Source organism: Anguilla anguilla, chromosome 4 (genome assembly GCF_013347855.1).
Source record: "Anguilla anguilla isolate fAngAng1 chromosome 4, fAngAng1.pri, whole genome shotgun sequence".
In the NCBI taxonomy this organism is placed as follows: domain Eukaryota; kingdom Metazoa; phylum Chordata; class Actinopteri; order Anguilliformes; family Anguillidae; genus Anguilla; species Anguilla anguilla.
The window spans coordinates 15,851,806-15,868,429 of NC_049204.1; the positions used below are offsets into that span (position 1 = coordinate 15,851,806).

The 16,624-nt window shown below is 43.0% G+C and overlaps 1 protein-coding gene across 1 annotated transcript in view; it reads left to right on the forward strand.

The window, feature by feature from the left end:
- The window catches only part of LOC118224656 (cadherin-7-like), a 92,187-nt gene that overhangs the window by 59,346 nt on the left and 16,217 nt on the right, over window positions 1-16,624 (forward strand). Inside the window, exons 6-10 of the mRNA XM_035412261.1 lie at window positions 3,444-3,611; window positions 5,660-5,847; window positions 6,947-7,200; window positions 8,249-8,385; window positions 12,488-12,609. Coding sequence (XP_035268152.1) covers window positions 3,444-3,611; window positions 5,660-5,847; window positions 6,947-7,200; window positions 8,249-8,385; window positions 12,488-12,609 — 869 coding nt within the window. The remainder of the gene's footprint in view (window positions 1-3,443; window positions 3,612-5,659; window positions 5,848-6,946; window positions 7,201-8,248; window positions 8,386-12,487; window positions 12,610-16,624) is intronic.

The window sequence follows — 16,624 nt, forward strand, 5'->3', positions numbered from 1 at the left end:
CTGAGCACAGGTGGCTGTGCTGTGTATCACAGTGATTCTTATACAAGCTGGTCGATTAGTGTATACGTTGCCAACACATCCACTGCGGCAATTAATGTTTGAGGGCACAGGAAATGGCTGTCAGGCCCCTTGAGTCAAATATGAATCCTCATTTGTTTTCTCTGAGTCCGGTGCTCTGAACGTGCCTTTCTCCATCTGGAGTTAATACCAGCCTGCATCATGCTCTCAAATTAATTTTCAACGTGTTCATACATTTTGGGGGCGGTTCAGCATGTCAAGCATTTGTGTGCTGATAGTGGAACATGGTGGCCATGTTTGCCACTTGGGCCAGGTAAATAAATATAGGGTTTGCACTGGAGGCAAACCAGCGTGTCACAGTGATGCACAGGCTGGGAGTTTAATCAGTAACTTTCACCGAGACTGACTAAAGGTGCAAGCAAAACCGAGTGAAAATTGCGACAGGGACTCAGCACTCTCTTTGACAGCACCACAGAACATTGAAGCCTTGTGAGCTTTCTAGCTGTATTGGTAACACTGTGTGAGTCTGTCAAGGGTCAAGACTTCTGGCATCATTAAAGCATGTAATATCCAACTCAAACAAAGCCGTTTTCAACATATCAAGCAGGCCCACTATGATTTCACAACTATCTTTTCTCAAGACTCTCAACCTTACTGTGGTCATTGAGTGTATTTATTTAGTAGTGAACATTCATTTTAGGTTATAGATACAAAATAAATAGAAATCGAAAAAGAAAATGAACACATTTTAAAATAATAATCATAAAGTCATTGGTTGTATTATGCACAAAGAGCAGAGGCTGATCCACAAATGCTTTGTAAATGAAATCAAAAGATATTTGGGTTTATGTGACTCAGGCAAACACTGTAGGTGCTTATCTTATTTTATCTTCGGCTTTGCTCATTTGTTTATAGGTCACATAGCAAACATTTTGTCTGACAGCTCTTTTTCGTACACCTCTCAATTTTTCACATTTCTCATTTTTTTTATGAAGAGAGCATTTTCCTGAGTGCTGTTCATATTTTGCTGTCGCTGTTTCTTAAATTTTGCCCCATCTTTGTTTTAATCTTTGTTGAAAAACGTTGATGGTGAATTTAGACGGTTTGCTTATGAAATTTGTGTGCAGTCCGTGTGTCTCCAGATGGGAATAACCTCAGTTGGGTGGAAGTGGTGTGCTGTCTAAAAGGTTTCAGCTGGTTCACAGGTGTCACAGCTACAAAGGAGATGGGATCTGTGCAGATACTCTTTAATTGGCACCTGGGCAACACTGGAAAAACAGCAAGAATAGATTGATGGAGAGATGAATAGGCACATGACAGACAGGTGGATAGATAGATGGATTGGTACTGTATGTGAAAAAAAGCATGGGCTGGGGACCTGATTGCAAGAGAGCAGGAAAGAGAAAGTTATTTTCACAAGGGGCATGGAAGCGCGGAGACATAGCCACAAGCTATCGGTGTTTTGACTTCTAAAAGACGTGGCAGGAAATATGAACAAAAAGCAGAGCAGCTGTCAGGGATGTAGGGGTGAGATGTCAGATTAACAATGCCCCATGATCCTGAGAGTGTTGAATCTTTTTTGCTTTTATAATCATATTTAATTTACATATTATCACTTAAGAATTTAAGTCTTCTCTATTATTTAAAGCTAGCCATTTATATTACGTAAATTTCCCTTTCAACCATGCAATAACATTTTTTTGTTTTTTCCTGAGGAGCACAGCCACACATTGTTGCTCTTTTGTGTAACCCAAGCAGATAAAGCTACTATTATGTGCTGGGATGTGGTTAAGAAGTGCAAGGTGTTCTGGTATGAAAGTATGCTATTGGTTAGTGAAAATACATTAAACAAATGGCACAGGAACTCATCATTGGACCAAAATGTCAACTTGCAACAAAGGGTTGCATATCCAGGGAAAATATTATTACATGAATTGAAAAGTTTAAGACAGCACGAGAGCCCTTTTTAAAAAAATCAAATTTATTGAACCAGTGCTGATACTTTTCAGAGGACTGCTTCTTCAGAGCAAAGGTACACATGCTATATCATGGATGCTGACTCATTTTGAAGGTTGATGCAGATATTAAATCTGTGCTCTGGAAAACCACCTGCCTCTGAACATGGTAAAAGTTTGGAAAAGGTTGTTGCTGTCCTCATCTGTAATAAACAGCATTATTTACAGTCCATGGGGTCAAACAGTTTTAGGATTTATTTAAGATGTATATGGTTTATAGAGGTTGAGGTAAGAATCATACAGAGTGGGTAATCTTTTCTTAGTTTGAGAACTCTATGCTTTAACACAGCCTAATGGGCTCTGTTTTTTCCCCTCTCATCTCTTTTCTCTCTCCTTCCTCACTCACCCACCACCCCCCCCTCCTCCACCCTCCTTTATCGCAGTCAACGGCATGCACTTTAATGAGCTCTATATCACCTATTCGGTCTCACCGAGGGCGGGGGACCGCGGGGGAAACAACCTGCGCTGTTTTCTATTGACAGTCTCCATAACGATTCCCTCGCTCCGTATCAGAGGTCTTGAATAAAGAGCAAGAGATCAGTGGCGCTCTCTGTGTAATTCCCATAATTGTTTAATTTGGTAAATTTGCCGGCAGTGCTTTTCATCTAAATGGTTTCTATGGCATCGGCGCAAAGATAAAGGACGGAAATAAAAAAGAAATCGCTGAGAAGAGCAACAGTCGATTAACTATGAAAGGAAGGCGGCAGCGGACGGATGCCTGCTTGAAAGTCAGCCGTGCCCCCTTCAGAAAAATGGGGCAGGGTCAGAATTTTCTCGGATTCTGCCACGAGTGTGCCGCGGACCATATGCAGCCACAGGTCCGGCTCCCTTTTGAAATATCAAAAGGATGCAACGAGTGGGCGTGAGATTTATAACTCTTTGTGGTGTGCTGTAATTTTCAGCATTTTATTAAGGGAGATGGTGGGGGTAGGGGGTACAAACCAATAAATCCTGCTCGCTGCCTTTTGTCAGTTTTTAAATTAACGCAGGCCCTGATCCTGCCAGGAATGGGGTTTACTGCTTCAATTTGACTTTTTTATCAGGGGGGTGGGCATACACCACATAGGGACCTAGGGTGGAGGGGTTCCACCTGCAAGAAAAGGTGTGACCAGTGTCTTCATGCCTTCTAATTAGTGCTCTTTTTAGAGCACCTTTTAATTCAATATAGCAATGTTATACAATTTTGAGTTGAGCGTAAATGGTATGTATGAATATGTGCATACTGTACTGTATGATAAATTTATACACATAAACACACTCTTGTGATAAAAGTGCATATTTCAAAATCTGTCTACAGTACAAAAGTACGATACTCTTTATTTGAATCACACAATTATTTTCAGTTTTATGATGACCAAAAAAACTGTTTTTCTCTCCCTCTCCTCCTGCCCTCGTTCTTCTTTACGACAGGCATAATCAGAACGGCCCTCCCCAACATGGACCGCGAGACGCGCGACCAGTACGTGCTGGTCATCCAGGCCAAGGACATGGTGGGCCAGATGGGGGGGCTGTCGGGCACCACGTCCGTCACCGTCACGCTCACGGATGTGAACGACAACCCGCCGCGCTTCTCTCGCAGTAAGACCGCACCTCCCCGCCCACCGCGTCGCTCGCTGATGCCCCACTCCTCCGGCTCCCGCGACTGAGCCCAGGCTTTATACGCGAATCGCGCCCTGCTCTTTTTTTTTTTTTTACAACTTTAAATCCAATCTTTTTTACGATACTCGCATGCTGTGTGACCTGTGTGGGGCCCATTTTAGAGATCGATAAACACTGCCTCCTGTCCCTGTCACTAATTCCCTGAAATGTGAGTTCACCTTGTAAAACTTTACTCTGAGACAACATCTATCTGAAGGAGGCAAGATGGATTAATCTCATGATTCTTAGCTACAGTACAGTACCTCCTTCCCCTTTTCGGTGTACATTCTTGGCTAGAGTGGGCGAGTGTAGTAACATTTTGACATTTTTATTTTGAGCTGTGTTTTGAGGAGAATGTGGGTAAATGTGGCATATTATTGACGTATATGCCCACTCTTTTTCTTTTTCATGATCCTTTTACCAGATTTATATTTGATACATTTATTTGATCCATCACCCATTTAGCTTTGTTTTTGTAGAGGTGATCTAAATTATCCTTTGGTGCATTGTGGTTTTGATGGCCAGCAAAAGATGCTTTTATAGTCACTGTTTGAGGCAAAGACTTCACATCACATTTTCCCCAGGAGTAAAGGCCTTTGCTCTGTCTCAGTCAAAGCTTTAAGGCTCTTTCTAGGAGAGCTTGATAACATGGATCAATCAGACACTTTTGCCATCAACCTATGTAACCTCCTTCTAATGGCCACCAGGCTACGTGTCTGGATTCAAAAGAACAAGATCCCTGTGGTGATAATGTGGATTACCAATAGTCCAGCACCCTCAGTAGTTTTAACCACAGAACTGTAATGAAGTCAGTCATTGAAGTTCAAGTACAACAGTTTGGCTCAAGAAGTGAAAAACACTGTTTTAACCAAGTGCTGACATGTTGTGACATGGGTTTGTGCGATGCGCGCGGGGTCTCTGGGCAGAATCGATTGGTGAGCAGTGCGGACCGCGTCTGGGAATCCACTCCCGGAGGCAAGGTGGTCCAAACATCGTGGGCCCGGCTGCGGGAGGGTGGGGGCCCCGCTAAAGGAAACATTTTTTTGTCTTTTAAAGAACAGCCATTCATTCCATGGCGAATTAAAAAGCCATCACAAAGATTACGCACAAGCGAACAGCATCGGTGGGAAATTAGCACAGGGAGCATGACTGATGGAAATGCTGGGGTAAATAACAGGGAGATGAACATCACTGCTGCAATTGGGCATAATAATATTATGAATATTATTAATGGGAAGGAGGAGCATGTAATCTGGTTTGCGGAGGTTCAGAATTCCAGGTGACTGTACAACTTCACTGTGCAGGTCCAGAAGACCAGAGATGCATTGTCTACTTGTCTTAGGTGTTGGAAAAGGTGGACAAGGTGTTGAGATATCCACTCTCATTCATGGGCAATGTAAATTCAGTTTCCCAGAGCCAAAGGAAGTAGAGTGAGGAATAAACACCTGGGGCAGGTGAAATGAAAATGAATTCGTCTGGCCATGGACGTGCGCCGCTTCCACACGAACTGTATAGCACGAGTCTGTCAGTGCAAGTACTCCTGATCAGAGAGAAGCCATGGAGGCCCTACAGCAATAAGCGCGATGCGAATGATGAATGGACCTGTAAATAAAAAGCGCTTGCTCCACGCTCCTCGCTCTTCTTGCAACAGCACACCAGGCTACAGTATTCGGACCGTTCGAGTCCCAGCGTGCAAAACTTTTTTAAACCAAAAAAAAAAAGGAGGACTGCCAACCGATTACTCCAGAGCAGTGAGTGAGTGATGTGTACAAATAGCCTTGAGGACATGTGACCGTACGAGCGGGAGGAACCTAGAGTGTGGGAAGGGAGGCAACGTCCATCAACGAGACAGGTCCAGTCTAGTGGAGAAGCGGTAGAAATGAACATTGCGGTTAGCATGGACAGGGTTTAACAGCCCTGTGATAAGAGAAATAAAATAGCCTCATCAATAACTGCTGGGGTTTTTTTTTTTTTTTTTTTTTTTGCAGAGTCCTATCAGTACACGGTGCCAGAGACCCAGCCTGTGGGATCAGTGGTGGTCAAGATAAAAGCGGCTGACGCCGATATTGGCTCCAATGCAGAAATGGACTACAGGATTATGGATGGGGACGGTCTAGGGATGTTCAGAGTGTCCACTGACAAAGACACACAGGAAGGAGTCTTAACTCTGCAAAAGGTATGGATTGCATGTAACCAGGTCCTAGCAAATAAGCATCCATAATTTTCCATCACTTATCTATTTTGCTCTACCATCACAAAATAGATAAATCACCAGCAATGCTCTCAGTACTTGAAGAAAAATACAGAGATATATTTTTTGATTGTTTAATGTCATTGGCTATCTGGGATCCCTTTCCATTGTTTATTTTTATTTATGTATTTATTTATTTACAAAACTTAGTTTGGAGTTGTTTCTTTTCCAACAGCAGAAGAGAGCTTGCATACTACTGGTAGCATACCTATAATAAAACATTACTGGGTATTAGTCAGGCCACATGGCTTGATGGCACAAAAACATTAATAGAGTTGTTGAAATAGAGTGTGAAATCAAACACATCCATTAACTGAAAAAGCATAATTCAGCCCCGCTAGTTACAACAGCCGGCTATCACTGAGGGATTTAAGCTGATGAAAATATCTCTCTCAGCGCTGCTCATTCGCACAGAAATAAAGGAAGTTTATTAATGCCACAGCTTTAAATCTGTGACCTCCATCTTTGAACTGCTGCCAGAGCCATTGACTCCCATAGCCCATCTTTGTTTTCTTGCTGAAAGCAACAGATGCGACTGCCAGAATTAATTGCTCGTGGCTGCGGAAGTCATGTTCTCAGTGTTCTCATTTGGGGCTATCCCTGCCGAGATGAAAGAAGACCCTAGAGTGGACAGTCATACCGTCAATTGTGAATGTGTCACACTGCCATAAATGCTATCTGAAAGCCATTTATTTGATATTTATAACTCCAACACGGGAAACACATTAAGCCCGAAGCACAAAAATAGAAACGTTTGAGGCTTTCTCTTTTTTAGCAGTCTATGTGTTTCCTTCTTGTCAGGCTGAGTCAATATGAATGTCTGGATGAAATATGCACTTGCGTGAGCAAGTGATACTGTAAATACATTGGGTCAAAGTCACGATGCAGTTAAAATAGTAAAATTATATGGGAGGCTTCCTGATTTGCATTTGCAGTGCATCAACTGAATCATTTGTTTCCTTTTCTCTTGCTTTTTTTTTTTTACCTTTTTGATATGCGATTTTTTATATATACAAATCTATAGCCCATGGATTTTGAGACTAAGGCCAGCTACTCACTGCGGATTGAGGCAACGAACCGGCACATCGACCCACAGTTCCTGAACCTGGGCCCGTTTAGCGACACAGCGACAGTGCGGGTGACGGTGGAGGATGTGGACGAGCCGCCCGTCTTCTCCTCTCCGCTCAGCAAGATGGTGGTCTCTGAGGCTGCCAAGGTGGGCACCATCATCGGGACAGTCTCGGCACATGACCCCGACGCCTCCAACAGTGCCATCAGGTGAGGGACCACCAGCTGACTTTGCTGAGATTTTAAATATCCTTATTGATCAACTTTTTATTTTAATTTTTTCCAAACATATTTTTGCCTCGCTGTGTTTTTAGACTCCCTATTTGCAATCCTAAATTGTACTTTTAGATAAAAAAAGGTCAGCATGTTGTCATTACCTTTGGTTCTGGAGTCCATGCCAGTTGAACTGGAATGTTCTGGAAAATTAGCGCACTTAATGCTGCTGGTACAGGCAGCTTACAAGCACTCAGTTGAGAGAAGGAGCCACTCTTACAGAATGAGGTGGGGAATATCTCACCGATTGAAATCCTCCCTCCCTGGGAAACGCTAAAGCTGGTTATGTGCTGCTGGCGGATCTGTCTTCCTCAGCCGACACTACCGTGGTCTGGCTTCAGCGCTGGACCAGGGGTACGTCACTCCGCAGAGGGCTTGTGCTCTAGGTGCTTACATGAGCCGACTGACCCGTTCCCTGTGCCCTGCCCTCTGCATGTTCTTTTCTAGAAAGAGTGCCAACAACAAAGAGGCATTCATGTCGGCTAGCACCACGAATGGCTTCAGGGCCAGTTACTTGTACAATATTGAATTGTAAAAACATAAGTGTGGACCTGACTTTTAAGTGTAAATGTTATATAAAGAAAGGCATAAAAAGAAAGTGAATCTAAGCAACACTGAGCTGTGAATTTTGCTTTGGACATTCGCTGCCTTATGAACAAGAAAAAATGAAAAGTATGTGATTAATATATGAAGGTCTAATCCACATAATACGAGCTTTGGCAGAAATGACTCCGGTTCAAAGAAAACAGTAAAACATGTCCTTGGTGTTCATTCAGTAATACAGTATTTTACATTGTAGAATGTTTTAAATTCAAGCAGTACTAACTGTGACTTAAAAGCAAATGCATGTGTACTGAATACTGAATGAAATTTAAAAAATGGCGGATGATAACAAAATAAAAATAAAATAAATGCATAGATTTAAAAAATAAAAATAAAATAAAATAAATGAATAAATAAATGAAATGCTGTCTGGGGCTTTCAGATACTCCATTGACCGGAATACCGACCTGGAGAGGTTTTTCAACATTGATGCCCTGACTGGAGTCATTAGCACAGCCAAACCACTGGACAGAGAAGTCAACGCCGTGCACAACATCACCATTTTCGCCATGGAAAGTCGTGAGTACAGAGCCTTTGTCTTGTCCTGCTTTCACCGACCTCTGCCCACCCCCCAACCCACCCCCAACCCCCCCTCCCTCTCCCTCCGGCCCGCTTCCTCCCCACTGACATTAAGATGCAGAGACATGTAGGTTGCCACAGGAGCCTCGCGGCTCTATCGCTGTCAGCGACGGGGAATTTTAATTTGTCCACTTAAAAGTCACTTAGACTTTTTGGCCGCTTAGAGCCGCGGGAGAAGGCTGAGTCAGAGCTGACTCGCACTCAGTGATGAGCTGCAGAAATGTGACTGCTGCCCCTTGGCTGGACACTCATTGGCATGTCATGAAAGGTACATTTTATGCTCTGTAACTGGACGGATATGCATCGCATGTCACAGAGTAAAGCAATGCTTTACAAACATAATGATCTGTCTCAAAAACTTGCTCTGTTGAATCTAATATGTGCTTATACATATTATTATTACATGAGAAAATAAAACAGGTTTGAAATACAAAACAGTTAGAATCATTTTATTATATGGAAACTTCATCTTAAGATCCAAGAAAGCATACTTGTTAAATGACAATTGTACCAATAGAACCAGGAACAGCCGTCAATATCCATTATTATGGCAATAGCTAAAGGTAGATACTACTCAGAAGTCTTTCTGTCTTTCTTTTATCCCTTTCTTCTTCTTCTTTCTTCATCATTCTCTTCCTCACTCCACATCTTAGTGTAGAAGTAGTGACTAAGGAGATGCTTTTGGGGGTGGGGGGGCCTGGGGGTGGGGTGGGGGTGATGGAGGGAGCGCCGGTCAATATTTTATTTGCGGTAACCGTTGGGCTCATTCGCCGCACCTCATCTCTCTCTGCGGCGAAGCGGATCTGACAAACTGAGAACAGATGCTTTTCCAGCACAGCCAACCGGGGTGGGCGGGTGTTCGGCATTCGGGCGGGGGGGGGGGGGGGGGGGGTTGGGGAGTAGTCGGTTCTCTGCTGCTCCTCTGGAGGCCGTCGGGTTTGATTGAATCCTTCCCTAATTCCCTCGGATGGCTCGGGCTCTCTCTCTCCCCCGCCACGCGTCTGGCGCTTTCGCTGCCGACCTTCGCCGGAGAGCGCCGCGGCCCCTCGCAGGACGCCCGCGGCGGAGGCATGGGGGGATATCGATTGGGATGATGGGCAGAAAAAGGGGCTTAATTGTTATTTATTCTCCTGTTTCCTGGAGTGCTCACATGCGTGGCAGATGTTTCAAGGTTTTCCAGGTTCACTGTTTCATGCCTACTGCTTCCTGGCATGTAACATATAACCAGATATGTTTCTTTTTTTTACATGCACACACACATGCATATACTGTATGTATGTATGTATGTATGTAAAATAATATGCCTGATATTTTATGTTATGTGTTATGTTCGAGGATGTAGTATGCATCCGACAGTTACCCTTGAACTGCCACACGTGTGAGGTCGTGGCTGAGACTGTGTTCAGTCATGGAGGTTGCAAGGGGCTACTCTTTTTGTCGAATAGGTAACCTGTGGACTGGTTTAGCACATTTTATCATTTAGCCTGGGCTTTGACGTTTTAAAAGAAGCAGCTGGTGAGCTGATCATGAAAAAAATATTTGTACTGGCCACATCTAAACTAGTTCACAGGTTACCTATCAGACAAAAAGAGTGGCCCCTGCCAACTCCATGTTTTAACACAATCTCAGCCATGTATGACAGCGAGACACATTGACTTTTTGGGGGCGGTTGTGATCTTGACTTGGGTTAGAGTATGTGCTGATGTAGTGTCTTTCAGCTGAACTGTGAATCACATTTCAGACCTCAGATAAAAGGGGAGGCTTATCATAATGGGGTAGGATTGGCATCATTAAATCCTGCCCTATTATATATATATTTTTTTTTAAACCTCAGATTTTAAGTGCTTGTGTGCAGTGGATCCATTATTAAATTAAACCAAATGAAATGATATTGAAGCAGAAAATTTTGTTGCATTCTGCTGCTTTTTCAACGACATAACTGGAATGTGCACTCATGTTCTGGCGATGGTTTTAGCCCTGAGTGTACGGAATGCTTTAATATTTATAGTGCAGTGTTTTTTTTTTTTTCAAGCAGCATCTCCCCTGTCTGGCAGAACATGCTGATTCAAGCTGGGATATAACTTACATTTCCCTTCATCTGCATACAGCACTGCAGTGTGCAGATGTGCATACAAGTCTGTGCCCTGAGGTTGCACTTGTCTTTTTTATAGCATCAATGCGAGAGGCCCATATGTCAGTGTATTGTCTATCATTACTGTGTCAGAGTAGATAATTTCCTTTGTCCTGTGGGCATAATTGAGTAATCACAATGCTCTCGCGTATGCTACAGAGTCCCCTGCATATCCCCGACCGCTATCATGCTGGAAAAAAAAAATCTTTATAATTAATCACAGGGTCTCCTCCTCCTCCTTCTCCTCCCCTTTCATCCTGTTAAATCAGCAACAGGTGCACACAATTCACTACACCACAATCCACTAGAAAACAGGAAAAAAACTGAAGCTGTTCTTGACTTAATAATTTTTTTAATAACTTACACAAAAAGGAGAGATATAACATTCATTAAATACACATATGATAGCAGAGAGAATGATTTTAATTGGAATCTGGAGGTGTATGTGTGCTAATGATACAAAGTAAAATGTGCAGTGTTAAATTAACTCTTACATGAGACCTATTAGACTCATGTACTCTGTTAAAGCTGAATTAACGCTGGACAATTTACTGTGTTTGGCTTCGGGGTAGCTCAAAATATGACATTTTGTCAGACATTTTGTTTTGTCCTTGAGGGAAAAGCTATTGACTTTTGACTATTGATATGCTATCGTAGGCTGTGGTTCAGACAGAATGCTACGCCAGAGCTATGGGGAGCCTAATCATTACCAAAGTCACAGAATGACTTAAAGTGGAATTGCTATCAGATGTTCCTAGTCTGTTGAACCTATAGCAGTTTGTTCATATGGACATGTTGATGTGGTCTTACAGCAGAGTGAACAGGAGATTGGTGTGATATCATATTCACATACAAAAACATTTATGGTGGCTCAGCTCCAAACAGCACAAACAAAAACAGGTCCTGATCACCTAGGGCCAGTGGTGCTTTGGAGCAGAGTCAACCTACTAAAGTACTAAAGGGACTGTCTCACAGGCATTTGAAAATGGCATTTGTGTTTCCCTGACAGAGGTGAGACAAACAATGGCAGTGTAAACCCGGGGTAAGCCATTCTTGATATCGCAGCGCTTCAGCGTTTGTCTGTAATGGGCCTCTTGGGGTGACATCCCCCCTTGGGTTTAAATGAGGTGCACAAGTTTCAGCCATCAAAGGCAGCCATTTTTTTGCGCAATGAAAAATCTTAAAAGCAATGTGCCAGGTGTGTAGTAGAAAGTGAGATCCGACCAAATCAATCACATCCAAGCAATAAGGTCCACACATGGGCGATGTGTCAGTATCGCCTACGTGGATCCACTTTAGGAAAGTAAGGGAAAAAAATATCTTTCTCCATTTCCACTATGCTCCAGATGGCTTGCTGTTAGTGCAGTCAAATCTGTCAGTAACGCTGATGAAAATGACATTGTAATGTTGTTAATGTGGATATAGGGGCATCAATCACACGACACTGACATGACACTGAATCTCAATTTTCTTGTGATATATCAGCTGAGGCCTGCCGGGGAAAAAAAGTGCTGTTTATTGCACCACAGAGCTAAATTATCGGCTTGTAGCCGATAGTGTTCTGGTGTTGACAGAGAGTTCAAACAGTATTCTGTAATAGACAAAAAAAAAGATGAACAAAGGATTTGGGGGAGAAACTATCCTGTTTCTGACATTATAAAAAAGATGAATCATCATTTATAGAAAATGTGCAAAAAAGAGGAAACCTGATGAAAACAAGCTTGCTGAAGAGCGTCGTCAGGCTTGCTCTGAGCGTTTCACTTCTCAAACAGCAATGCCTGGTGCCTGCCTGACTGGCATCTTAATTAGAGTGCTCCCTTTGGAGCACTGACTTTCTAAGTTTTATAATGATGAATTAGCGAGCATGCAGCCCTATCTATATTCTCACCACCCCTTTTTTCTTGATTGCAGAGGACCCTACCCAAGTTGGAAAGGGCATCGCCGTGATAACTGTGATGGACATCAATGACAACGCCCCTGTCTTCGCCATAGAGTACGAGACCTTCCTCTGTGAGAATGCCAAGCCGGGCCAGGTAGAGTACAACTGATCCCTTTCTGTCCTTTCTGTCAAACCTCCTCTCATTGTCGTCCTCTATATTCACTCCTGAGGGCGGGCAGAGCGGGTGGGCTGAATACATGTGTCCAAACCCACAGTGAGTGAGGCTGGCAGGCGGGCGCGCATGCTGGGCAGTGTGGCGGGCCATCTTTTGTCATTTGGCGAAAAGCTGATGTTTTTTTAAACATACTGTAATGGAACTCCACATTTTATATTGCAGGGCACTGGAGACATGTCAAGGGGGAAACAACTGCACGTCTGTCATTATTACTCAAACTTATTCAGTGAAACCATGATTTCTAGCTTGCAGCACAGTGGCAATATGCTGTAATACCAAACACTGGAACAGCTAGCTGCGTTTTAATTAACCTGCTAATGGACATGAAAAACTTAATAATGTTCCTTATTAGCACATCCTGCTGGTGAGACAGTGTCTTGACGTAAGATAGACCTATGGGGTAAACGTGATTGTCTTAGGACTATATGGAAGTTGCATTCATTATCTAAATGATGAAGCTAAACAGAAAATGAGGAATGTATATATTCAGGTAGATCTAGATCTTTTTAAAAATAAATTAATATAAAAACAGGTTACAACAATTAAATAATTTCCAAATGGCTGTTCTAGGCCATTTTACCCAACATAAAATCTATTTCACGTGTGTAACTTAAATGAGTAAATATCTAGAAAGATATCTGTGTAGCTCTAATGTTAAATGTAACTGAGTAGCATTTGAATCACACGATACAGCATTTGCATTGCACCTTTCTCTGTGTTTTATGTTTGTGGGAAGTGACACAATGCACAAGCCTTGCTTTTCAACGGGTCCAACTGGAACAGGAAGGAAAGAGTGTATGGTTCTAGCTGATTCTAGCCATTGTGAGTAGAGGATTAAAACACTGTGTGATGAGGTAGAAAATGCATTACTTTGACATAAAAATGGGAGAAGCTGACTATGGCATGAGATTGGCATTAGAAAGGCATCATCATCTCAAGTGGTTATAGTTGTATTGCAGACTGTGTGTTACCAACTTAGCATGGCTTCAATTGAGCCTCATGACCAGAGCCTGTAAATTGTATTGATCTATCCCTCCACAGGTGAGATGCTGTTGGATGAACTCTCCAATGCCACTTACCCAAAATAAAATAAAAAATCCTCTGAACTAAGTAGTCTAAACTTCATCAAAATAGCACATTCTTACCACTATTTGAATGAATGTTTGAGTATTTTCTCAAATAGAGGAAGTTTGTCTCTAAATGCTCTTTAACAATGAATGTTGTTGTTGTTGATGATGTTGCAGTCAAAAATACTCTAAACGGGCTACACAGTGTGAATTGTTTGATTGCATTGGTCTGTCGACACCTGAGGGTACATCACAAAGCAAGATTACTATAGCCAGCTTCTGTGAAAAGAAGACACGTAGGTTTGGGATACAGGGAGACGTGTCATGCACAATGCTTTCATATTAATGAATTGCTAGACTATCCAGTATGCTTGTGAGACTTGACATTTGACTATGTGAGACTACGTGGTCTAGCAGTGTTTCCCCCAAGGTTGAAATGAAACATACAGCTATATCCTGGTATTGATTTGAATGTGTACTTGAGGTTTCTGAATGTAGTTATTTCATGATGTTTTTGGAAGTAATCTGGCTAAAGATATGATCCTGCTCTGCAGCTGAGGCTATACCTAAGAACAGTGTGTTGTGAAACCCATTTGTATTTATGAATAAAGCTCAATTTAAAAACATTTATGTTAGAATGAGACAAAGTTTGAGAACAGCTGGTGCTCCAGGTAGCTAGCTAATAGCCATGTTTAATGGGCACCCAAACCAAATAAATTACATTTATTGAAAAATTGGTAATATCGTATACGTAGCCCGTGCCTAATCCTGAGGCTTTTTCTTTTTTTTATTTTCTTGGCACCTGATTTGTAATTTATTTTGGATGCCATCCTTTACGTATTCGGTTCTCTTTGTGTGTCATGAGTGCAGTGATTGGGTGATGGGTTGCCTGTTGCTGTAATTCACTGATTATTAGTCCATCTGATTATTGTGATTGCATACTGGGGTAGGAGGAAGGCCATAAGCCAAGAACCCTTTGGAGGGAGGCAGGGCCTTACGCAGCGTACATACCTTGTGTATAGGACAGCCCAGCAGTGGTCCAGCTAAGAAAAGTTGTTTTTATAAAAATAACAAAAGAATTTATGCATGTCATTCAAGCTTTCACACAATTACAAAAATATAGTTCTGTGTCATTATATCTTTTCAAACATCAAGGTTTCATTTTTCTTAAATCAACATGTTTATGCCTGCATGCTTACTCTTTGGCAGTGTTTGGGAACAGTTTGGGAACTGTCTCTTTCATGACAGTGTGTCATTTTGACACATCAAGGCATAGCCACTAGTTTGTGTTTGTCAGGACCGCTCGCCATTCAAGGCAGTGGGAACATTTTGTTTGTGACAGCGTGTCACTTTGACACATCAAAGCATAGCCACGAGTTTGTGTTGTCAGGAGCGCTCGGCATCTTAAACAGATGGTATGCAAATGACCGTAAAGCGGCAGCGTGTCAGAGCACAAATGTCGTGCCGCCGCGCTCTGGACCTTGCTGTCAAGCGTGATGTCAGTCGTGTCGCCGTGTCCTCGGTGGCGGTTCGATCCATTTCCGCCTGACTCGCGGGTCGAGACCGGCGCGGGCCGCCCCGTTTCACTCACCTTTGATCTCTGAGCACGCAGGAGATCGGCGCCGCGGTCCGCCCCCCCGCCCCCCCCAGCGAGAGCGACCTTCATTTGTCCAGTGGCTTGTCCTCGATTGTCCTTGTCACATCATCATACACTGTGAAATGAGGTTTGTGTTTACATGGAGACCCCTTCAGCCCTACGCGTGTGCAGAATGTATTATGCGGGGCCGGCACTGCTTGGTCTGGTCCGCTCGCATTCGCTAATCTAGCCGAGTCGGCAGAGCCCCGTTTTTTCAGCTTCTGGCCCGCCACCCAGCAGTTGAGATAATTGAGCCACATATTGGGCTGGGGTAGGGGGGTGGGGAGGGGGGGGCGTTATCCCATCGCCGCGAGTAAACATTACACTGAGGTGCAGCCCTATCCCAACGGATGCGTCCCCCCCAGGACGCTCTCTGTCGGCAAGGTTGTTTCAGATGTTCCGGGGCTCGACACCGGCCGCCGGATTGCGCTGATCATGAGAAATAATAACATTACAAGCCAACCGCTTCGCTGTCCTGACACTGATTACTGTAGAAGGGATCCTGAGTCTAATAACCTGTCATCTTTCACCCTAATTAAGCCCCTTGCATGGCAATGGCCATCCCTGGAGACGCTTCTTTGTATGGATTGTTGGTGTGCCTGTCCTCTGCCATAATATTAATTGATTTTATGTCCAGGGTCACGCGCCGTGATCATTTCCACCGATGTAGCCATTACATACTTCAGCAAACTCCTCCAGCGTGTCATTTCGTGACACTTCCTGCATCAACGTTGTAAGCGGTAAGCCTTTGAAAATTTAGATGTGGCACAAGGATTCTGGTGTGTAGCTAATGGTGCACATTTTATTCTGTAAAATGTGCAGATAGAGGACAATAACTGTTTAGTAGCATGTGGAGGCTTTTAATGCACATTGGCTTTGTTTTTCCCCTAATTACTTGTAGACGTGTAGATGACACATTTATGTTAGTACACATGCATACATGTAACACAGTACTGATTTCACACTCTTCTGATTATTTAGTCCAGAAGCTGGAATAGCCTCGTTGGACTTGTGTGTGTCTATGGGAGAGATTTGATTATTTATCATTAACAAAAAATGAAGAGTGTAAGTGGCTACATTTCTAGGATTTTAATCAAAGAGAGAAAGAATGCTATTAGACTAGATGAATATGGTCTTTCAAGGGAGGCTCAATGTCTGCAGTGACCTCTTGAGATCTCTGTACTGAGCTCAGAGTTCCATGGATTGCTCTTATGGACTGGGAGAATGAACA